We start from the raw sequence: 24955 nt of genomic DNA on the forward strand, positions 1-24955 counted from the left end.
TGGGCTTTGACTGTTTCTGATCTTCACCTGGAGGTTGATAGAATATTTCCTGATTTCTTTTAAGGGAAAAGTAGTCTGGGGCTTAGATGTCTTCAGGTTGGAAGGGCAGCATCAGGTTGAGAAACAGATTTCTTCCCTATATTTTGTAATAATCAGTCCTCAATTTACTGGCCTTAGGTTTTAAAATCTTTAGTGTTTTTTTATGAATAATAGCCAACATTTATTGACAGCTTATTATCTGCCGGTTCTTGTTTAAATGCCTTATTTTATTTAATCATCACAACAGCTCTAGGTACCCTTGAGTTTTTCTAGTTTACAAATGAGAATCTGATTCATTTTTAGGGTTTTAAGTGTAATTTATACGAGGGGAGGATTACCAGCAGGAATAACATTAAAAGCTTTTTTTGGTAAAGCGTGGTCTTGTTTTCAAGGTATCTTTCACTTTCTTAATATCACAGAATTACTTCCATTGATTTCATACTTTCTGTATCCATCGTTTTTTCTTTCCTTTGACAAACAGTAAGTACTGCCTGGGTGTCATGCTTTAGCTTTACAGTGGTGAATAAAGCAAGCACAGCCTTTGTCCTCAGCTATGGTAACAATTTACCGAGTAGAAGATAGAAGTAAGTAAATAATGGACCAAGAAGACAGTGAGCAGAGTGCTTAGTGGAGAATAAAAGGGGAGACCCACTTAGATTGTTCAGGGAGGGACTGGTATGAGGGGGTAATAACATCTATACTATGATTTTAAAGTTGAGAAGAAGCAAAGAGTTGAAAGCAGAGGTCATTAATGTGGTGTATGTTATAAATAACAAATCAATATTGATACATTATTATTAAATAGTCTGTGGTTTACATTATAACTAAGGCTCACTGGGTGCTGTAAAGTTTTATTGATTTTTGACAAGTCCATAATGACATGTATCTGTTATTACAGTATCACACAGACTAGTTTCACTGTCTTTAAAATGTCCTGTTGTTCTACTGTTCATTCCTCTCCTTCCTCTTTCTGAGCCTTTGATAACCACTCTTTTTTTTTTTTTTTTAAACTATTTCTAAAATTTTGCCTTTTCAAAACGTTATTCAGTATGTGGTATGTAGCACTTTCACACTGGCTTCTTTTACTTAGCAAAATGCATTTAAGTGTCATCTATGTCTTTTCATGGCTTGATAGCTCATTTCTTTTTATTTCTGAATATTTCATGGTATGGATGTACTATAGCTTGTTTATACATTCACCAATTGAAGGATGTCTTCATTGCTTCTAGTTGTTGATGATTGTGAATAAAGCCGCTGTCAAACATGTTTGTGTGTGTGTGTGTGTGTGTGTGTGCATGGACATAAGTTTTTAACGCATTTGGGTAAAAACATAGGAGTGTGGTTGCTGGATCGTGTGATAAAACTATGTTGAGCTTTGTAAGAAACCACCAGTCTTCCAAAGTCCCTTGCGATTTCATTTTTTTACATTTAGGTCTTTGATCTGTTAGGAATTTATCCTGTTGCGTAGTGTGAGGTATGGCTCTAACTTTGTACTGTTCTGTTTGGCTCCCTCAAAATTCTGACAGCATTTACTGAATAGTCTTTCTTTGTCCTTTCGGATTTGAAATTCTACCTTTATATACTACATTACCAAATGTATTTGGACCTCTTTTTTGAATTTTCCTTTTTGTCCCATTGCTGTATATCTATTCATGTGCTCTACCATGTGGTTTTAATTATTAAAGCCTTATAATACATTATAGTATGTGGCAGGGTTGGTTTTCTTTTTTTTTCTCCCGCAGTTTTTCTAGATACTCTTATTCTTCCCTGCTGTCAGCAGATAAACTTTGAAATTGGCTCTATTAGTTTAAAAACAAAATGATTTCTTTTTAAATGGGCCTATTTTTAAATTACTACATTACCTTTTTTTTTTTTGTCTCTTGTCTTTTCAGGGCCGCACCCACGGCATATGGAGGCTCCCAGGCTAAGGGTCTAATCGGAGCTACAGCTGCAGGTCTACACCACAGCCACAGCAACACCAGATCCGAGCTATGTCTGTGACCTACACCACAGCTTATGGCAATGCCGGATCCTTAACCCACTGATTGAGGCCAGGGATCGCACCCACAACCTCATGGTTCCTAGTCGAATTTGTTTCCGCTGCGCCACGACGGGAACTCCTACATTATGTTTTTGATATAAAAATTTTTCTACCAAGTATGTAGCCAGTCTTTCTGTTTATATCCTTTAGTACATTTTTAAAGTTTTCCTCTTATAAACCTCGTACATTTTTGATGAAGTTTTTTATAAAGTGTCTTGTTTTAGTCACTATTTAAGTGAAGTCTTGCTTTAACTGGTTGTTTGATGGGGGTTTTCTCTTTTCCAAGGTAGAATCGGAGCTGCAGCTGTATCCGGGAGAGAGTGATCCATTCTAAGGAGGAAATCGAGATGATGATTCAGGAGAAAGTAGGGATAGGATAGTCATAGGCGCTAAGTCCTTGACTAGACAGTAGAGTTTGGGATCTGATTAGGTGTGATTTTTCCATCTTTACTTGCCCTAGACAATGATTTTACTTTGGCATTTTGTTATGGTTTACATTTTTTTTTCCCCTGTGTCCACAGCTTGCAGGAGTTTCTGGGCCAGGGATGGAACCTGTGTCATAGCAGTGACCCAAGTCACAGCAGTGACAATACCAGATCCTTAACCCACTGAGCCACCAGGGAACTCCCTGTTTTTTACTATGATTTTTATTTTTTTTATTTAATAATTTTTCTTTTTTCCACTATAGTGGTTTATAGTATTCTGTCAGTTTTCTTCTGTACAGCAAAGTGACCCAGTCTCTCTCTCTCTCTCTCTCACACACACACACACACACACACACACACACACACATATACACATATTCTTTTTCTTACATTATCCTCTATCATGTTCCATTTATAAGTGACTGGATATAGTTCCCTGTGCTATACAGAAGGATCTCATTGCTTATCTACTCCAAATGCAATAGTTTTACTATGATTTTTAAAACTGTATTTTATAGAACAGGACCTATAGAATCCTAGTGATCTAGAGGTTGTTTCATAGATGAGGAAACTAAAACCCTGAGATTTTTTTTTTTTAGGGCTGTTCCCATGGCATATGGAAGTTTTCAGGCTAGGGGTCGGATCAGAGCTGCAGCTGCCCGCCTACACCAGAGCCACAGCAACACTGTGGGATCTGAGCCGTGTCTGTGACCTACACCACAGCTCATGGGAACCCTGGATTCTTAACCCACTGAGCAAGGCCAGGGATCAAGCCCGCATCCTCATGGATACTAGTTGGGTTCACTACTGCTGAACCACGACAGGAACTTCTAAAGCCCTGAGATTTTAATGTGACTTGTCCAAAAGTAGTAGAGGTGAACTTGGAAGTCTGGTTTTCTTTACTTCTAGTTTTATATATATTTTTCCACTTTTCTGTGCTGAGTGCTTAACTGTGTATAAAAGCAGCATTGTTTGAAAGTTGAAATCGACATGCTATTTTCACTAATTTTTTAGTGATTTTTGTCTTCCATACATTATGTTACATAATTGTTTTATTTAACTGAACTACACTCCAGTATTACATGATCTGTGGAACTCAAATATCATCATACTGAGGGGGAGTTCCTGTCGTGGCTCAGTGAAAATGAATCTGACTAGTATCCATGAGGACTCAGGTTTGATCAAAAAGAGTAAAAAAAAAAAATCCCCATACTGAATTAAAGCATTCGGTGACTACTGTCTGCACTTTCATTAATCCTCAGTATTTTGTATGTAGAAGTTTATTTACCTCCTTTTCTGATGAGGTCCTTTGGGGACATGAATTTTTTCTTCACAGAGCCAGATAGCAGTTTGTATACTATATTCTCGTTCCAATGATCATCTCATGAGAAATATCTACCTAACAAGTTCAAAATTGCAAATTTGATATTTGTATTCACTGTTTTGCCCATCCCCCTCCTTGCATTGTGTGGACTGTACGTTATGTAATGTATATTACCAATCGAATATGCATTTTTTTTTTCTTTTTTAGAGCCACACCCATGGAATATGGAAGTTCCCAGGCTAGGGTTCCAATCGGAGCTGCAGCTGCCGGCCTGCACCACAGCCACAGCAACGTGGGATCCAAGCCGTGTCTGTGACCTACACCACAGCTCACAGCAATGCCAGATCCTTAACCTACTGAGCGAGGCCAGGGATCGAACCTGCATCCTCATGGATCCTAGTCGGGTTCGTTAACTACTGAGTCCCTAAGGGAACTCCCAAATATGTGTTTTGAACATACCATTGAGTATATAGTTATTACTCATTTCAATTCTGATTTATTTCCTATTTTATGTTAAAGTTCTTTTTACAGTTAATGTTGTGCCTTTATACTTTTGAAAGCCTTCTTCTAAATTAGACTCACCTTGGTATGCAAGAAGGGTTTATATTATCTGTTAATTAAAATTTTTTTTAACTTTGTTCAGCAAAGATTTGCATTCCCATGTCTTTTAGAGTGTGCCTGCTAGGTACTCAGACTTCTGGAAGTTATGCGCCCCCGCAACGATATAGTTATACCCATGACCTTGACTTATAAGTTGTTGCAAAGCACTTTTTATTATGGCATGTAGAATGAAAATGTAAATGTAAAGTTTAAACCCCTTTAATATAATAGTTTTGAAAGCCAAAGTTGTAAAAGCAACTCAGTAGAGAATAGGATGTGTTTGTGCTTTCTAGAACTAACATTGTTGAGTGTCTCTATGTCCCTGGCACGATTCTGGGAGTATTGTAGTAACAGCGTGAATGGGAAGCATGAGAGTCCCCTTTCAGAGATGAGGTCTGTCAAGGCTCAGATCTTTTTCTACCAAATCACAGTGCTGCTTTTGTCTAGCAGTGATTCTCAGCCCCGTGGTGTTGCTCTGTTAGGGATGGTTTTGGTTGTCACAATGACAGCGAGTTACTACCAACCTTGATTAGGCAGGGACCAGAGATATAATACACCAGGTAGACTTACCCTGCAAGGCTTTTTCTGCCCCCGCTTAGAAAAATACCGCTAGTATCTTTGTACCTTTTCAGTCCCGCCTCTTAGGTGACGAGAGGTTTATTATGCAAGAACATTTCATTAACTGTGCTATGTATTATTACTGTTACTTTAAAAAAAACTGTTTTTCCTTTATATTTGTGATACTCTAAGGAAAATGTCCTATTGTTCTGTCAGGCCCCATGAGGGGGATAATGAAGAGATGCTGTCTTCATTTTGAAAAGTTGATTGATCTAAGATCATTGATATAGTCATAGAGGCAATAATTAGAATATAAATTCACTGCCTTTTCCGTGGTCATAATTTCCTCAAGCATATAAACTCTCCTTATCACAGTTTTACCTATTATTTTATTTTTTTATTTTTTATTTTTTTTGTCTTTTGTCTTTTATCTTTTTGGTTGTTGTTGTTGTTGTTGTTGTTGTTGTTGTTGTTGTTGTTGCTATTTCTTGGGCCGCTCCCGCGGCATATGGAGGTTCCCAGGCTAGGGGTTGAATCGGAGCTGTAGCCACCGGCCTACGCCAGAGCCACAGCAACGCGGGATCCGAGCCGCGTCTGCGACCTACACCACAGCTCACGGCAACGCCGGATCGTTAACCCACTGAGCAAGGGCAGGGACCGAACCCGCAACCTCATGGTTCCTAGTCGGATTCGTTAACCACTGCGCCACGACGGGAACTCCACCTATTATTTTTATAGAATGGAGTACTTTTCAAATTCGATATCAAGGTGAGACATATTTGAAATAAGTGACTTTAAAAAAGTTTAATAAAGCATAAAATCTCCCAAATCTTGACTCCTTTAGTCCAACAAAATTATTAAATAGTTTTGGCTTTCTCCTTATGTGTTAAGGCTTTCTCACTAAGCAGTGACTAGAGACCAATGTTGGGCTATTTACCTGTCCTAAATTTACCACAACAGTAAGTAGATAGTAAATAGTGGTGACAGTTTGGGAAATGTACTCAAGGCTATTCAGAGAGATTTGAAATTTCACTATTTTCTTAAAAGAGAATTACAGAATTAGCTTTAATTTTCCTCCATCCTCTTACTATAGATCTGAGCTGCATTGTATGCATGTTTAACTCATTGCGGCCCCCTCAATTTTCTTTTTTCTTTTTCTTCAAAACTTGTTCTACTGTCCATTCAGTGAGCTCCATGTGGGGTCTCACAGCCACAGCTCCCATTTCTCTTACAGAGGATGAGTATCTCACTGCCCTGAGTGCAGCTCTTGCTCAGAGTATACATGTCATCTGTATACAGGCCCTCTTCTTCAGCTGGTGCTCCAGGGAGCAGTTTTGCTTACTAGTTGAGACAAACTTGCCCATGTTGCACATGTTTAACAGATGTCAGAGTCTGTTCTCCAACTGAAACTCCCTAATCAGGGAAGATTGATTACTTGCCATTTTTGCCATACACCCTGACTTTGGAAACAAACCCCAGGAAACAGACCTGTTCCAGGGTATTTTACAGTGGTGAGATTTGTGCTGTGGTCGTTGATCATGTGGTGAGTTCAGAGAAAGAGTTCTGGGGTGGGAAAACTGGGAAAGGTGGGAGTTCTCCTTCCCCTGTTCTGGTCCATATCCTTGACCTCCCTCCATCTTTTTTTTTTTTTTTTTCTCCAGTCTGTACCCACAGCACATGGATGTTCCCAGGCTAGGGGTCAGATTGGAGCTGCAGCTGCTGGCCTACACCGCAGCCACTGCAACACCAGATTGGAGTTGTATCTGTGACCTACACCACAGCTCACAGCAACGCCGATCCTTGACCTGCTGAGCAAGGCCAGGGATCAAACCCGTGTCCTCATGGATCTAGTTGGGTTCCTTAACCACTGAGCCGTGAAGAGAACTCCCGAGGATTTGACTGCTCTTTACAAAAGATGGAAACCATTGGGAGACCCTCTCCTCTCAACGCACATGCACATTTTTTAATCTTAGGTATTTTTACAAAATACTTTGTGAGTTCCATTGGTCTCTTACCTCACATCCTGTGCTCCTGTCAGCACTACTTACTGTGCATTTTCCCCCTTATCATGTCATTTTCAGAAATAAATCTTTTGAAAGCACAAGTGTTTTCCACATAGAAAGCAAAAACTCCGTGGAAGATGCAGAAGTTGGTAACAAATAGAGCTTCGTCATGAAGATCAGTTATTCTAAATACTCATTGTTGTACAGCAGCAAAGAGTAGTGAGTGATTTCCACATTTAGCTCAGTGACGTTGTTGAGCTTTGGCTGTGTTGAAGGCATAGAGGCTGCCTGCCGAGGGTAGTGTGAGGGCTGAGGAGCTGCAGTAGGGGGGGTCCGGCAGGGCACGGCCCCTCCTAAAGCTCTGTTTCCTTGAAGCCCACAGTGCAGTGCACTGGGTGGGTGGCAGTAATGCTTGTGAATAATGAAATCGACTTTAACACTCTAGTTCATCAGAGCGGACCTGTGCCAAGGCAGCTGTGTCCGTTCCTGAAAAGTGTGTTTTCTTGTCTGGTCTAGGATTTGAGGAAGATGTCAGAAGCCACAAATAGATGAAAGTGCCAACTTTTTTTTTTTTCTTCGTACTGGAGTATGAACTCTGTGTTCAAGATCCATGCATACAAAGATCATTTTTGGATGAGCATGGTTTTAGCTGGGGTGGCCAGACTCCAGCTGGCCTTCGCTAATTTCACTGTGTGCCTGCTATTCCTGGATTGCGTCCAGTGAGCACCCCTCTCACCCTCAACAGGGTAGGGATGAGAAATGATACAGACACTTGTGTTTGTGGTCAGCTTTCATTTGTCATTGAGAGCATGGTGGCCATAGCACACCTACTTTATATTCACTTACAACTTTTAAATCTTTCTAAAGCATTTCTTTTGTTGAATTACAAAATTTAATAATAAAACAGATATATGTATAAATATATATTTCAGTTTCACTTCTGTATTTTACTTACTCTCCTGTGGAAATACTGAAAAACTGAATTAAAAAAATAACATGAAACAGAATGAGATAGTTAATGCTAGATTTTTGTGGGTTACTTCTCTTGTTTAATACCACCAGTTTTGTATACAATTCTGAAGGGATTTCTTTTAGCTTATATCTAAACAGTTACGGCTGTGTTGGCATACATAAAGTGTTCATCAGGGCTTAGTAGCATTCTAGTTTTTTGTTTGTTTGTTTGGTATTATCCTTTTTATGACTGCAGTAAGCCAACTTTTAGTGCCAGACAGGTCTTTGCCTTGGTTTTTAAAATTGATTGTGGTAAAACATTTAAACAGTATAGAAATGAGTGAAATAAAAAATGAAAGTTGCATTTCAAAGCCCTGTTCTCCACTCCCCCTTTCCAAAAGTCACAGTTTAGATTTCTTTCTTAAAAAAGAAAAAAAAAAAAGAGTCCCTGCTGTGGCTCAGTGGAAATGAATCTGACTAGTATCCATGAGGACACAGGTTCGATCCCTGGCCTTGCTCAGTGGGTTAAGAGGCTGGCGTTGCCGTGAGCTGTGGTGTAGGTCATAGACACAGCTCAGATCTGGCATTGTGGCTGTGGTGTAGGCCGTTGGCTACAGCTCCGATTCGACCGACCCCTAGCCCGGGAGCCTCCATATGCCGCAGATGTGGTCCTAAAAAGACAAAAAAAAAAAAAAAAGGAAAAGCAAAGAAAATGGCAATACATTAGACATACATTAGACAATACATTAGAAATTGTATTTAAAATTTGGTGGTGAAGCAAGTACTGCGGGTTATTTTTTAAAATATCATATTCATGGTGCTGAATCGTCTTTGGATCAGTATTTTTTAATGTAGTATTCAGGTAATCCTTTTTATATTTGGCCTCTGCCATTGCTTTGAAATGATAATTTTGTATTTGTCAACATAGTTTTTCACAACCGCAGCAGTTAGCACGAAATCACAGATTCAGGCTCCTGAAATGAGTCCAGTTACAAACAAGACCACATCTAAATAATAATGTTATGGTGTATTATTTCTGCAGTGTAATGATGCTGCTGTTAGATACTTTTAATATGAAATTAATAAAATAAGAACCGCAGAAACACAGGTTCAATGTATGACATGTAACAGGTATTCAATAAATACGGTTTTTTATTTTTTTCTCTTTTCTCCATGCTCTTTAGGTGGAAGCTTCCCAACAGGCAGTGAAACATCCTTAGAAACAGAAATTCTATTTTTTGTTATAATTTTTCTCTATTGAAAAAGGATTTTTTTCTATTTATCGCAGTGCTTAGTAATTATATTTTCAATTCTTAAAGAAAAATTTTAGAATGATTATTCTTCCTGGTCGATTTTTCCAGGGCTTCTTGTAGTTCAGATCACTCGATAATGTTTTTTCTTTTGTATGTGTGTGTCCAGCTGTCCATTTCCTAAACTTCATGATCCTGAGTGGAAACTCTTCATACATGAAATAATCACTGTCCACTTCCCCCTCCTCTTAGTCCCTGGTGACTTCTATTCCATGAACTTGTCTGTTTTAAGTACCTCATATAGGTGTAGTCATATAATATTTATTATCCTTTTGTGTCTGGCTTCTTTCCCCAAGTATGTTTTCAAGGTCCACTGATGTCATAGCATGTGTCAGAATTTTATTCCTTTAGGCTGAATAATATTCCTCTGTATTTTGCTTATCTCTTCATCTATTGATAGCGATATGGCTATTGTGAATAATGCTACTCTGAGCATGGTGTACAAATGTCTGCTTGAATCCCTGCTTTCAGTTCTTGAGGGTGTATACATCAGAGTGGAATTACTGGGTCATATGGTAACTTTTTGTCTAAAATTCTGAGGAACTCTTAAACTTTTGCTAGGTGGTTACCCCATTTTACATCACCACCAGCAACAAAATGCCTCAGGATGTCAGTTTCCCCTCATCCCCAGGGCTTGGTATTTTCCTTTTTTCTATTTTCTTTCTTTCTAAAAATAATAACCATCCTAATGTGTAGTGGTATCTCATTATGATTTATTTTGCGTTTCCCTAATGATGTTGAGCATTTTTTCATGTGTTTTGGGGTCATTTTTACATCCGTTTTGGAGAAATGCCTGTTTGAGTCCTCTGCCCATTTTTCAGTTAGCTTGCTCTTTTTTCTTGTTGTTAAGATGTAGGACTTTTTTTTTTTTTTAATATTCTGGATATTAACCCCTTATTAGATATGTCCTTCCATTTCCAGCAGATTAATTTCATCTAGTTAGGTAATTAGTTCATTTATATGTTTTTCTTTTCTGGAAGTTTTGAGTTCTATATATACCACTTCTTTCTTTGTTATGTTGATGGTTTCATGAACATCTTGAGCGTACTTAGAATAGCTTATGTAATTTGTACATTTCCATTTGACTGACTTTTCTCTTAGTTATGTTTCACTCTTTGCTGCTTCATGTCATAGCCAGTAGTTTTCGATTGAATGCTTACTATTAAGACTCTTACATTGCTGACGGCCAGGTTTTGTTGTATTCCTGTTAATGAATATTGGACTTTATTCTGTCAGAAGTTAACTTACACTTGGATGAACTTTATCCTTCTATGGCTTGTTTTTTAAGCTGTTGTGGAATGGATTTAGAATAGCCTTTTGGACTAGCATAGCCCCATTCCCAAGGTCTGAATGCCCTGCTGCAGGGGCTCTGCACTTTGGTGTGAGCATGGGGAAGCCTTCAATGGAAAGCTCTCTCTCGGTCACTTTCTGCCCAGCCTTGTGCTGTTTTCCATACCAAACCTAAGTGGACCCTTAGGCAGGTATCCAGCGCTCTTTTTTCCTAGAGCTCCTTCTGTGGCCTGCAAATTCTAGCTCGTATAGCCTGTGAGGATTCTGATTCTGTCCTCTCAACCCAGTGAGGGCTCTTCTCTCTTCTTGGGATCACCTTCTCTACCCTGAGATCCAGAAACTGCCCTTAGGCGGAAGGCCTATTCCATTATCTAGAAAGTGCCTCTGGATAGAAAGTTGAGGCAAATATCTGGTTTATCTAATTTGTTTTCCTTCTTAAACATCATCATTCAGCACCACCTGCAGCCTAATGTCCCAAACATGTTTTAAATATATTTTTCCAGTTTTCTAATAGCTTACAACAGGAGTTTAAATCTGGTTCCACTTATTCCATCATGACTGGAAGTAGAAATCTTGGTCTGTCGTTTTGTTTTCAAAACTTTCCACCCAGAATTAGCCCAGAATGCCTAATCTGTGATTACTAAGGAAGAGAGCCTGTTAATTTTGTTTGAAAAGTGTAAAGGAACTTTTGAATGTACAGTTTTTAAATTGCGTCATTAGTAAAAAAGTAAACTTCTTTCCCATATTCTCCTTTTTGTGTAACAGTCTTTTGCTTTTTATAGTTAAGGGGGGAAAAAGGTGGAATGTACTACTAATTGTTACATTTCTTGTTTTTTTAGACCTAAAGATTGTCTTCGCTCTGTTATGAGGAGGGTGAACCACAAAGACCCTCACGTTGCTATGCAGGCTCTGACTGTGAGTGAAACATTTTTCAGATCTACTGCAAAATTGTCTGCCGAAATTGAGCCCTCTTAACTTCTGATTTTATGCTTTTAGCTTCTAGGAGCATGTGTATCAAACTGTGGCAAAATTTTTCACTTAGAAGTATGTTCAAGAGATTTTGCTAGTGAAGTAAGCAACGTATTAAACAAGGTAAGGCACGTTCTTTCCAGAAGTGAACTAAGACTGCCTTCTTTCTCCATGTATGTTTTTGTTGTTTAGTTTTTCACATTATAAATCACAAAGGGTTAGTCCGTGCTTTTTTTTTTTTTTTTTTTTTTTTTTTAATATCTCTTTCTAGGCTATGTCTATCCCATGTGTAAGTACATGTTAGGTTTTGCTGAAGAGACTCCAGATTGACATAACTTAGAGAGTTGGTTTTTGTCAAGCCAAATTAGAATATCCGTAACTGCTTTTCTTCATCATTCCTTTCTGCTGATAAAAAATATGTGTAGTTCTTTATCTGATTAAGAGAAAGCAGTTTACTTTAGGCATAGTTTCTGTAATCATTTCTTTTAGTCACAGAGGTACTTTCCCAATAAAGAGCTGTTCAGAAATGTTGAGTTTTTACCTTGACACGAGTAAGACTAGCACCTAACTATCACAAGATTGTGATTTTATACTGTTTAACCATATGTAAAAAATTAAAGTCCAGCAATTTAAGGAATTTAAAAAATTTAATTTAACCTGTGCGTTTTTCCAGTACAAATTCATGCATTCTTAAGGTAATTCTTTCTGCCTCCGCTTTTTTGGGGGAGGGGGAGGTAATTACATATCAAGAAAAATTTAAGTGTTAAAAGGGAAAATGCTTTATGTTTTTGAGCGGGGGATGATTCTCAGATTTTAGTAGGAAATGGTACAAAAATGAGTTAATTTAAAATTCTGTACTTCTTTTAAAACATGGTTACGTGATAATTTTTTCCTTTTCTGCTTTATTCAGTTATGTTTAGGCATTTTCTACTAATTATTAACCATTCTTTTGGTGTCCTGACTATGCATCAAAATGTACACCTATTTATGAAGAGATTCTAAAATAATGTTTAAGTGAGAATGTGTACTCAGTATTTAGTAACATGAAAAACTATTTTGAAAAGCAAACAGTTGCATATAGGAGAAAGAACTCTATTGTCCACATGTCTTACTGTGAACATATTGATTTTATACTCAAGGGGAGATACTATTTTGAAGAATTGAAGTTTCTAGGAATATTGACATGCAGTGGACATCCAGCCAGCCCTCAGATAATGAAGTAACTTGGGAAGAACATAGTCATGCACATTAAAAGTCAGGAATTAGGGGAGTTCCCTGGTGGCTCAGCTGGTCAAGGCTCCAACATTGTCACTGCTGTCGCTCGGGTCAGTGCTGTGGAGCAGGTTTGATCCTTGGCCTAGGAACATGTAAATGCTGCAAGCACACCCTTCCCCTCCTCCCCCAAAAAACAGTCAGGAATTAGAAGTAAAAGAACTGTACTATTTATTCCTTCTTTCCAACTTATTTTTTATTGATCTGCAAAAAACAAAATAACTTTTTTTTTGGTCTTTTTAGGGCTGCACCCGTGGAACATGGAGGTTCCTAGGCTAGGGGTCCAGTTGGAACTGTAGTCGCTGGCCTAAGCCAGAGCCACAGCAATGAGGGATCAGAGCCGCACCTTCTACCCACACCACAGCTCATGGCAATGCTGGATGCCCAACCCACTGAGCAAGGCCAGGGATTGAACCCGCATCCTCATGGATGCTGGTTGGGTTCGCTAACTGCTGAGCCTTGACGGGAACTCCAAGCAAAACAACTTTTCTTTGTCATCCTCAAGTATAATGTTTGCTTAGTTGCAAAATACAATGAAAAGTCCTGTCTTTCTGACCTCCAAAATGTTATTATATATTTAATGTTTTAATTTAATGTGAGATATGTGACGGTATCTCTTTTTTTTTGTAGTGTGAAAATAAAATTAGTTTATTTTTAGTAGCCATCTGTATTTTCTTATAGATCATCTATAGCTAAGGATAATTTATGATTAAAAAGAGATCTGTAACACTATATAATACAACTTTTATATTTATGTTATCTGTATTAAATCATTAGCCAGGATATTAGTGCTTTCTTATTAAATGTTTTCCTTTATTTTTAAGGGTCATCCTAAAGTGTGTGAAAAATTAAAAGCTCTTATGGTTGAGTGGACAGATGAATTTAAAAATGATCCACAGCTCAGTCTAATATCAGCAATGATTAAGAACCTGAAGGAACAAGGAGTTACATTTCCAGCTATTGGCTCTCAGGTATTTTATAAAATTTGTGTGTATGTGCGCTACAGTTTATTTCTCTAAAGTAAACATGTTTATTTGCATTTTTCTTTTTTTCCTCCAAAAACACATAGTTTTTACAACTCCAGAGGAATTTTTGATAATAGTAATGATAATAATTTGTTGTTGTTTTGGTTAATGCCACACCTGCATGTGGAAGTTCCCCAGCCAGGGACTGAATCCAAGCCACAGCTGCGACCTTATGCTACAACTGCAGCAAGGCCAGATCCTTTAACCCACTGCTGGGCAGGGGATCCTAAACCTGTGCCTCAGCAGTGACCTGAGCCAGTGCAGTCAGATTCGTAACCCACTTTGCCACAGCAGGAACTCCAAATGATAAGAATCATGTGTATAAAGGTGTTAGAAAAACATAATGGAATGTTAATGTGTTCTCAATTCCGTTTCCTCACTGTTTCTCTTTCTCTCAAAATGAATTCATTTAACATTTGCAATTTAAACATTTTTTAATATACTTAATTTTTTTTCCTTTTTTTCGCTTTTTTGTCTTTTAGGGCCACACTCGCGGCACATGGAATTTCCTGGGCTAGGAGTCAAATCGGTGCTGTAGCCGCTGGCCTATGCCACAGCAACAGCAACACTAGGTCCGAGCAGCGCCTGCCACTTATCCCGCAGCTCATGACAACGCTGGATCTTTAACCCACTGAGTGAGGCCAGGATCGAACCTGTGTCCTCATGGATCCTAGTCAGATTTGTTTCCGTTGAGCCATGATGGGAACTCCTTACTATGCTGTTAATGATGACAGATCAGAATGCTTTATTAGGTAATACCGACACTCTTGTTAAATGTTCTTAATGCTGTAATTTTATCTACAAAGAATGACAGCTCAAAAATCAGGATTTCTTATAATTTAAGGATGTGTTTAGAGGTTCTTTTGATCATGAAATTTATGAGTACCTGTGTTAAAAATGGAAGAGAGAGATAAGGGGGTCATTGGGAAGAGAAGCACATTGCTGATGTATCTTTTCCCTTAAGAGCTGACCTGTGCATAATTCATAAGTTCTTTCTCCGAGTGAATAGGATTGACTGAAAGACTTAACTTGCCTTTAAAAAAATTACATAAGGAAATCAACCTCTAATTTATTTCATAGAGGGAAAAAATAAAAGGTTATATGTTTTTTCTTTCTCTGTTCCGCATAACCATCCCTTTAGGATGTCCACCTAACTCAGTAAGCCGAAACGTGTGGTAGTTTACCATACTGTCTTTCCCCACTGGTTCGGAGTAGGAAATAGGAGTGAGGTGGAAGCGTGAGTAGAAAACTCCTAGTTGTGGACGGCTCAGTTTCAGGATTTTGACTGCTTCAAGGGAATATAAAGTGAGTCATCCAGTCTCTCCTAGACTTTCTTCCCAAGGCATGACCAAGAGAATCTAAGTACTCTTGAGAGGTGAAGACCCAGAAATACATTTTGGAGATGAAGAAAGGAAAGGATATTTTCTTCTTACTTGAAAAAAATTTGGCTTATGACTTGTTTTACGATGATAAATTATGTCTTTGGGAAGTATCTGTTCATAATTGAAAGCTGGTTTATATTACCCTCAGAATAATTTCTAAATCTGTATAATTAAGGAATAATTTCATGCACAATAATCTGAGATACCTTGTAATAAGATATCCTTTATAGTGGAATCAATGTTTAATCACCAAAGGATAGATTCACTATGGAGAACCAAAGAGCGTAGTCGCTCAGTGGAATTGCACTTTCTGTGCCCTGAGAACCTCTTCTAGAGCTAATTACTTAAAATATGGTTCATTGGCCATCATCATTCCATCACCAGGAAGCTTGTTAGGCATGTAACATCTCGTTCACATGTGGAATCGTGGCGCTCCGACTAATGGATTCATTATCTCCATTTTAATAAGCTCTCTTGATGATTCTGAAGCGCATTAAGCTTTGAGCAGCACTGGTCTGGAGCACAGCTTTCAGTGCAAGTGAAAACTGAATTTTAGTCCAGAGAGAGGCTTGTTCCGATAAAAGGAAGAAGAACTAATGATCTGTTTGATACGTAGTTTCATTTGGTTAACCTAGGATCTCAGATAGTCTTGGGGACAACTTTAGGGATCCTCTAATCAAATCCCCTCATTTTACAGATGAGGATACTGACACCCAGAATGGTTAAGTGACTTGCCCAGGGCCACAGCTAGTAGTTGACAGAGCTGGATCTAGGACACAGGCCTCCTGACTCTGAGTCCAGTGTTCCTTCCACTACACCATCCTGCCTTCCGTTTGATGTAGAGGTTAGTGGATATGTGTCTGTCCCAACTAGTCTTCAGAGGACAAGTGGAGTGAACACTGGCGAGAGCTTTACTTACTGATTGGCGTAGAAGTTAGATTACTCTCCTCTTCTAAAGATTCAGGACATAGATCAGCAGTAGTAAAGTGAACAGTTAATTTTCTTTTTTTAATCTAGATACTATATGGGAAAGCTCATTTTGTTATTGTTGCTGTTTTTCAGCCACAAGAAGTATATGAAATGCATAGAAACTGTGATGAAGTAGAATGGTGATTTTTTTAATAGTAGTTTCCGAAAAGCTTATCATTGAAAATCATGTTTGTAAAGAGCTTTGTGTTTAATGAAGAAAATCTGTCATCTGGTATCAATTGCTGAAGTCCCTCCAAATTTTGAAGTCACTTAGTAGCTTAAGTCATTACTGCCTTTTAATCAGACTAGAGCTTTGTTAATGTATTTAACAAAAGCCTCTGAAAATAGGAGTTTTTCAAGTATATTTTTTCATCCAAGTTCAGAAGAAAGTAATAGAAAAATATCAAGAAAAGTCATGTTTGAGTCACCTAACTCTGGCTGCTATGGTTCTCTTAGCACCGACTTTTGTCACAGAGGTAAACGTCAGGCTGGCACTGCTACCATATTTGACTAGTTAATAAGACAAGTATCATTGCTATACTTGGAACCTGATGATAGAAAGGAACTTTGAAAAGAGTGCAGTTCAGGAATGCAGGGCTTAATATAGCTTCGTTTCTGCACTTCCTTCTTGACCAGTAGAGCTCCCTTCATAGACCACAAAAGATGAGTACGTCTACTTTGTGAAATTCACCAAATTGTGGGGGAAAAAAATTCTATATAATGAAAAAGGTTGCTTCTGACGAAGCATACCTTCAATTTTCAGAGATGTATGATGATGAAAACACTTTTTAAGGAAGATTTCAGCTAGAGATGGGTCAGATTGAGTGCTATGAAAGTTACATTCAGTGGACTTTCTAAACAGCTTTTCTAAAAATAAATGCCTCATGCAATTGTTTGACACTATAACATTTATTAAGTGAGGAATATGGAACTATATTTTACTATACTGTTAAATATTTTGCCTTTCGTTTAGTCAGCAAGCATTTATGACTGCTTATAATATTTAGGCATGTATATGGAGCCTACAGCCTGGTTATGGAGACAGGCTTGTATGCAGAGAATTATAACAGAAGCTGAGATGTATGGCCTGTAACTATGTACCAGGCAGTGTTCTAAATGCTGTACATGTGGTAATGTGATTATTTTTTAGAATTTAATTTTTGTTATTGATTGCTCTGCAAATTACAGTATACATTTGTAACTTTTCACCCTGTATTTTGAGTTAGTAGTATATCATTTCACATAAAATGTAGAAACCTCACAACAGTATTGGGTTTATTTATTGCCTACTGCCGCATCCTTTATGCTGTAGTTATCATATGTATGACATATATTACCTCTCTATACATTATAAATCCCAGGAGGCGGTGTTATACTACTTTTTGTTTTAAACCCCGAGTGGCCCTCATTGCAGCTGATTTTGGAAGCTACCCGTGTTAATTTAATCTTCTTGACCGCCTGCGATGTGGAGACGCCAGTGTGATCCTCATTTTGTGGGTGAAGAACTTGAGGCATAGAGAGGCTAATGTATCCAAGGTTGATGCATTAAGAAGTGGTGGATATGGGGAGTTCCCGTCGTAGCTCAGTGGTTAACGAATCCGACTAGGAACCATGAGGTTGCGGGTTCAGTCCCTGCCCTTGCTCAGTGGGTTAACGATCCGGCGTTGCCGTGAGCTGTGGTGTAGGTCGCAGACGCGGCTCGGATCCCGCATTTCTGTGGCTCTGGCGTAGGCCGGTGGCCACAGCTCCGATTGGACCCCTAGCCTGGGAACCTCCACGTGCTGCGGGAGCGGCCCAAGAAATAGCAAAAAGACAAAAAAAAAAAAGAAGTGGTGGATATGGGATTTGAACCACAGTCGCCTGACTCCACAGCTCGCATTCTTAATCCCCTGTGTCATCATACCTTGTTTAAAAGGGTTATCAGAGAAATGCTTAATTACAGGGTTTCGAAATGTTTCATTGAGAAAGTGATGTTATAGCTGTTCACTGACTACTGAGTTCCACATCGGGAAAAATGTGGATGGAGTAAAAGGAGCGGGAGGGGAGAGCACGTTGTGAGTAGAAGGAAAGGTGTGTCAGAGGTGTCTGTGTGTGTGTGTGTGTGTGTGTGTGTCCAGCAGTTTTTGGTAACTGGTGGAACAGTTACCAAAAATGAGGCTGGAGTCTGATTTGCCTTGATGGCCACGCAAAAACTGAGCTTTAGAAGCTTGTAATTCCATATTTATTTACTTGTAGACTATTTTATTTACAAAATACATTTAAGATGGACAATAATCTGTTGTCAGAATTAACTACTAGCATTTTGGTTTACAAAATAGTATAATTACATCAGCATCTATATTACATACGCATCTGGGTTCTTAAAGGTAACATCTGACTGTTGATCCAGAAAGGAACAGTATAATATAATTCTTGAATAGATGTTTAAAAGAATTTAAAACTATGTGTTTTTAAAGTAGTCATTTCTTTCCCATTCTTAACCCTTTTTTTCTGGTTTAAAATATTTCTAAAAATGTTTAAATCTCCTCTGGTTTGCATACTGCCTGCTTGTAGTTTAAGCTCTTCACACAAGTCTGGGAGGGAGAGAGTGATGTGGCTGTCAGCCCCCATTGCCCTTATCTTCTTCCTGTGCTGGCTGCTCCAGTTCGGGTTTCTTTCCTGTTCAGAAGTCTGTGGTAGTTTGATGAGAAGGGTCTTGCAAGCTCTTATTAGATTAGTCGGGGGTAGGAAAATTTGAGAACAAGTTTCAAATATCTTCTTCCTTTCTGTATGTTAGGCTGCAGAACAAGCGAAAGCAAGCCCAGCTCTGGTAGCCAAGGATCCTGGGACTGTGGCTAACAAGAAAGAAGAAGAAGATTTAGCAAAAGGTACAGTTTTTTGACCTGCCTAATTGTGGAAGAAGTAGGTCTCTTATTTGATATTTTTTTCCCCTGAGGTATTTAAAAATAAAAGAACCTCACAGCTGAAGCTGGAATCTGCTTTGTTCTCCATCTCTCCTCTTTAGCATCTCCTCTTTCCTCTCCTGTTCCCAGGCAGCTATCGTCATGTGTTCCTTCCAGTCTCTGTGTCTATATTATTTTGACTGTGCTGTGTGTTCATAAACACTACTAAATACTTTGTGGTGTCCAACAAATATTTTTTTATATAAATAGTGTACTGTAGGTGTTGTCTACAACTTTTTTTTCATGCAACAATATGTTTGAGATCTGTTTATAATGAGACATGTCAATCAAGTTCATTTATTTTAACTGCTCTGTCATAGTCCATGTACTAGTAAGTATATGCTGTAATTTATATGTACTCCTACTAATGGACATCTGGGTTTTCTAATTTTCTTTTTAATTGTTACTTTAACAAGCATGCTGCATTAAGTGTCCTTGTCCACATTCTCCTGTGTGTGTGAGAGAGAGAGAGGGATTGTTTTGTGGTATTGTTGGCTGATGGAGTTAGGTACATCTTCAGCTTTGCTAAATAGTTGTATTATTTCCTTTTTCATCAGCAGTATATGAAAGCTCTTAATATTTTAATCTCCTGACAACATTTGGCATTGTCAGAGTTTAATTTTTGTGAATCTGATAGGTTTGAAATGATCTCTAATTATTTAAATTTTTATTTTCTTGATTACTAGTGAGCTTTAGTCCCCTTTTATATGTTTATTAGCTGTTCTGATTGTATTTTTCTATTTTTTAAAAAGATAATGATGTGGAGTTCTCCTTGTGGCTCAGCAATTAATGAATCTGACTAGCATTCATAAGGCTGCGGGTTCAGTCCCTGGCCTTGCTCAGTGGCTCTGGTGTTGCCGTGAGTTGTGGCATAGATAGCAGATGCGGCTTGAATCCTGTGTGGATATGGCTGTGGCTAGCAGCTACAGCTCCGATTCAGCCCCTAGCCTGGAAACTTCCATATGCTGCATGTGTGGCACTAAAAAGCAAAGTAGTTTGGATTTTAATCTTTTGCCTATTATATGTCTTGTAGATATCTACTCTTGTTTTGGCTTACACTTTAACTTTGATAAAGACATACTTTATTAAGCAAGTTTAAAATTTTTTTTGAAATCTTTGTCTTTTTAGGGCCCCGCCTGTGGCATATGGAGATTCCCAGGCCTAGGGGTTGAATTGGAGCTGTAGCTGCTGGCCTACCCCACAACTACAGCAACGCAAGATTAAATTTTGACGTAGTCAGAATTTTTGCTTTTCTGGAGTTCCCATTGTGGCACAGCAGAAACGAATCCAACTAGGAACCATGAGGTTGTTGCTTCCATCCCTGGCCTGGCTCAGTGGGTTAAGGATCCAGTGTTGCCATGAGCTGCAGATGTGGCTTGAATCCCGTGTTCCTGTGGCTGTGTTGCTGTGCTTTTCTTTTACGATTTTTGCTTTTTTTTTTGTCTTAAGATATTTTCCTCTACCCCAGGATCCCGAACTATATTTTCCTGAATTTTCTTGATAGTTTTAAAGTTGTGTTTTTCCCATTTGGTCTTTCATTGATCTGGAATAGAGGTAGAAAAAAAGAAGGGGTTAAGGGTTGAGTTGAAAGCAGGGTGATCAGTTTGTTCACATTACATGACAGAGCCTGAGTGACATGTGGTGATGGCCTGTACTGGGGGAGGAGAAAGAGCAGGCAGAAGTCTATTTTAGGGCATTTATTAGGTGAGACTTCACTGTCATTATTGCCAAATTCTGTTTCTTAGACTGACTACCTAAGAACTGCCTTTGGAACAATCATGTACAGGTTCTCAGACATTATCGTTGAGACTTGGATTTATTAAGTTCTCTGTGAAGAACTCAAGCTGAGGACTTTTGACCTCCCAAGTGATTTTGATAATTATTTGGTGAACTGAAGCTACCAAAATGCATTGAACAGATGAAAGAAAATATAAAGTATCTGCAGCTACATTTAAAAACTGGATTTAATAGTTTGTTCCTTTCTGTTACTCAGTATAATTTAAGTTGTACCAACCTGTTCAGTAAAAATAGTTGTCATGCTGTTCAGTTTTTTTTGTTAGTTTATTTTTTAAACTTTCAGTTGTGAATGAATGAAATACAATTGATGGCATTATTTTTGTTCAGTATGTCACATCAGGATATGTCCCAGTTTCCCGCTACATTATTGAAAGAAGAACGCCTTTTACCTTCAGGTATCTTTTTGTACTTCTTAGGATTGTTGGATATATTAACATTTGGGGTCTTTTTAAACCCATTATTTTCCAGCCATCGAGTTGTCCCTGAAGGAACAGAGGCAGCAGTCAACCACCCTTTCCACTTTGTATCCCAGCACATCCAGCCTCTTAACTAACCACCAACACGAAGGCCGAAAAGTTCGTGCTATATACGACTTTGAAGCTGCTGAAGATAATGAACTTACTTTTAAAGCTGGAGAAATTATTACAGTTCTTGATGACAGGTGATGGTTAATGTTAAGTTGAACAATTCATTTGAAAATACATAGTGTGTTTTGTATTACTCCTGCTGAACACCTTATCAAAAGTAATAAAATACTGATGCAGATAGTTTCTCTGTATAACAGTTAGCTGCTTTGCTTGTGTCATACTTCCTGAATTCGTATTTTGTAGTTTTAATTTTTTCTCATCTGTCATTTAAATGGTTTTTTTTTTTTGCCATTTCTTAGGCCGCTCCTGCGGCATATGGAGGTTCCCAGGCTAGGGGTCGAATCGGAGCTGTAGCTGCCAGCCTACGCTAGAGCCACAGCAACTTGGGATCCGAGCCTCGTCTGCAACCTACACCACAGCTCACGGCAACGCCGGATCGTTAACCCACTGAGCAAGGCCAGGGACCGAACCCGCAACCTCATGGTTCCTAGTCGGATTCGTTAACCACTGTGCCACTACGGGAGGTCCTTAAATGGTTTTTATTTGTTTTGGAGGCCTAGTTTGATCTTTTTTTTTTGCCATTTCTAGGGTCACTCCCGGGGCATATGGAGTTTCCCAGGCTAGGGGTCGAATTGGAGCCATAGCCACTGGCCTACTCCAGAGCCACAGCAACGCGGGATCCGAGCCATATCTGAAACCTACACCACAGCTCACGGCAATGCTGGATCCTTAACCCACTGAACAAGGGCAGGGATTCAACCCGCAACCTCATGGTTCCTAGTCAGATTCACCAACCACTGAGCCACTGTGGGAATTCCAACCAGTGGTTTTTAAAGATAAATCGATTTAAGGTTATTCCTATATTATCACAGTTACCTTCTAATATGTTTTTTTGAATGGAAGAAAATAGAGTTGGATCTCATTAGCTGGACTTTGCACAAAACCTTGGTCATTCATTCATTTCCAAAATACTTCTTGAGAGCTTGCTAGCTTCCCTTATCCCGAGCGCTGGGGACCCAGTGCTGAGCATGGCTGTGGGCCCAGGAGTGTGTTTCTCGTGAACATTTTGTGCTTTGAATAGTGTTGTCTGTCATGTGTGTTCTCCTGTTGGGGGAAAATTTGCTTGTGTGTGCTAGAAAGAGCACTGATTTAGGAATGGAGATTTGGCTGGAGAGCCTGCCATCCATCTTATTGCAGAGGATTCTTAGGCTGGAGGCTGTGAACCTCCTGAAGTTGACAGTTTTTATCTGTGGGAACCTCTCTTTGGGGATAAGAGTTCAAAGCCTTATATTAGATCCTCAAAGCATTCATCAGCCTCCCACAATATGAAGCAGTGTGTGTTCAGTAGTGTCTTATCTTCTCTGAGGCCTCATCTCTTATTTGAAATAATGACCCATTCATTGCCTCCTTCATTGCATTATCAAGAGATTCAAATCTGGTAATAAATTAAACACTATAAGATGTAAAGATAAATAGAGGCATTCCTGTTGTGGCTCAGCGGTGATGAACCTGACTAATAATCCATGAGGTCGTGAGTTTCATCCCTGGCCTCTTTCAATGGGTTAAGAATCCGGTGTTGCTTTGAGCTATGGTGTAGGTCGAAGATGTGGCTCGGATTCCGCATTGCTGTGGCTGTGGTGTAGGCTGGCAGATGTAGCTCTGATTTGACTCCTAGCCTGAGAACTTCCACATGCCACAGGTACAGCCCTAAAAAGCAAAACAAACAAAAAAGATAAATAGAAATAAAAATGCTTTGTTATAGTAAAGCATTCTTTTTTGTTCCTCTTAGTGACCCCAACTGGTGGAAAGGTGAAACCCATCAGGGAATGGGCTTGTTTCCCTCTAATTTTGTGACTGCAGATCTCACTGCTGAACCAGAAATGAGTAAGTATTTTCCAGTCTGTCAGTGGATGATCATGCATAATTCAGCTTTCTGAGGCAGAGGCTTTCTCTGTGGTGTTAGTTCAAAGATTATTATTATTATTATTATTATTTTTTTTTTTTTTTTGTCTTTTTGCTATTTCTTTGGGCCACTTCCGCGGCATATGGAGGTTCCCAGGCTAGGGGTCAAATTGGAGCTGTAGCCACTGGCCTACACCAGAGCCACAGCAACGTGGGATCTGAGCCGCGTCTGCAACCTACACCACAGCTCACGGCAACGCCGGATCGTTAACCCACTGAGCAAGGCCAGGGATCGAACCCGCAACCTCATGGTTCCTAGTCGGATTCGTTAACCACTGCGCCACGACGGGAACTCCAGTTCAAAGATTATTTATGAGGCTGCCTAATCATCTAAGAGTTGAAATCTTCTGTCTATTAAAAGTATCTTTAGACAGACTATGGATTTCTCTTTAGAAAAAAAAAAAAGAGTATGTATATATGTGTGTGTGTGTGTGTGTGTGTGTATATATATTATGTCATTGTAAAAATGCAGATTAAGAAGCGCTATAGACTATACATTCTGTATTTGGTTAATTGATAAAGGTGTGACAGAGGCAGTATAACCCAAGGGAGAAGTCTCCCTATTCAGAGGTTAGACCAGTTTTCTAGTGTCTAGCCCTAGACAGGGGAGCAGTGGCCTCCAAGCAGCATAGTGACTTTCCTAAGCCTCCATGTCACATATTCAGAAGGGGCCATAAGTCATCATGTAAGTAATTTTTTGATTTCCATACGTTGGCTGACTCAGAGAATCAAACTAGAAATGGGGCCAAGGAGGAAAAGTGATGTTGCCGGCAGGCATAGTCATTGCAGGAGATGTAACTGCCAGTAATGGAAGTGTTAGTACGCGGTTCACTGTATTTCTGACTCTCTGCTTAGTACTTTGATTGGTCCTCATAATGACAAGTATGAATCATCAAGATTGAGGCATAATCTTCCTCTGTTTAAGGAGACAGAAATATGTTCTTATCTAGAAAGACTGCTGTTAGTGACTGAATGTTTAGAATTTTAAATCTTGTTTGTACATAAAGTGGTCATCTACAGTTATGTGGTTGACTATTTCATCTCTTCCCATCTTTCCATAATTTCAGGTAGAAGAGATCAAAGAAGGTTGTAAATCACGCTCTGCTTTGGTCATGTTTTGTTTACAAGAGTTTTAAGAAAGGATCTCTATCTTGGTCATCTTTTTATTTCCAACAGTACGTGGTACTGAATCCTATCCACCATACAGACTATATAATATTTATACAATAAATGATACACAACTGTCTGTGTATTAATTATAAAAATAGACTTTTATAACGCTTTTATGTATTTTTTTTTTTATGGCCATATCTGCAGCATATGGAAGTTCCCTGGCTAGGGGTGGAATTGGAGCTGCAGCTTCAGGCCTATGCTGCAGCCACAGCAACACCGGATCCAAGCCACATCTGTGACCTACACCACAGCTTGTGGCAATGCCAGATCCCTAATGCACTGAGCAAGGCCAGTGGATCGAGCTTGCATCCCCATGGAGATTACATCAGGTCCTTA

The 24955-nt window shown here is 39.0% G+C and overlaps 1 protein-coding gene and 1 long non-coding RNA gene across 10 annotated transcripts in view; one reads left to right on the forward strand and one right to left on the reverse strand.

Moving 5' to 3' along the window:
- STAM (signal transducing adaptor molecule) overlaps positions 1 to 24955 on the forward strand; it is a 69469-nt gene that overhangs the window by 26591 nt on the left and 17923 nt on the right. For all 9 annotated transcript variants that reach the window (XR_014817868.1, XR_014817869.1, XM_084980202.1 and 6 more), the window contains 6 exons: positions 11381 to 11456; positions 11538 to 11633; positions 13607 to 13753; positions 18935 to 19025; positions 21366 to 21558; positions 23274 to 23368. Coding sequence is in view for 7 of the 9 variants with exons in the window: in XM_084980202.1 (XP_084836328.1) it covers positions 11381 to 11456; positions 11538 to 11633; positions 13607 to 13753; positions 18935 to 19025; positions 21366 to 21558; positions 23274 to 23368 (698 nt within the window). In the remaining 2 variants the exon portion in view is untranslated. The remainder of the gene's footprint in view (positions 1 to 11380; positions 11457 to 11537; positions 11634 to 13606; positions 13754 to 18934; positions 19026 to 21365; positions 21559 to 23273; positions 23369 to 24955) is intronic.
- LOC146399500 (uncharacterized) lies at positions 8455 to 16572 on the reverse strand. The gene is made up of 2 exons (XR_014817870.1): positions 12897 to 16572; positions 8455 to 12215 (listed from the first exon to the last, which is right to left on the reverse strand). It is a non-coding gene; the product is annotated as an uncharacterized LOC146399500 (long non-coding RNA).

This window comes from Sus scrofa, chromosome 10 (assembly GCF_054392235.1).
Source record: "Sus scrofa isolate SSC_HxYL_T2T_F1_AM1 chromosome 10, Sscrofa_HxYL_maternal_Yorkshire_Landrace_v2.0, whole genome shotgun sequence".
Lineage (NCBI taxonomy): Eukaryota > Metazoa > Chordata > Mammalia > Artiodactyla > Suidae > Sus > Sus scrofa.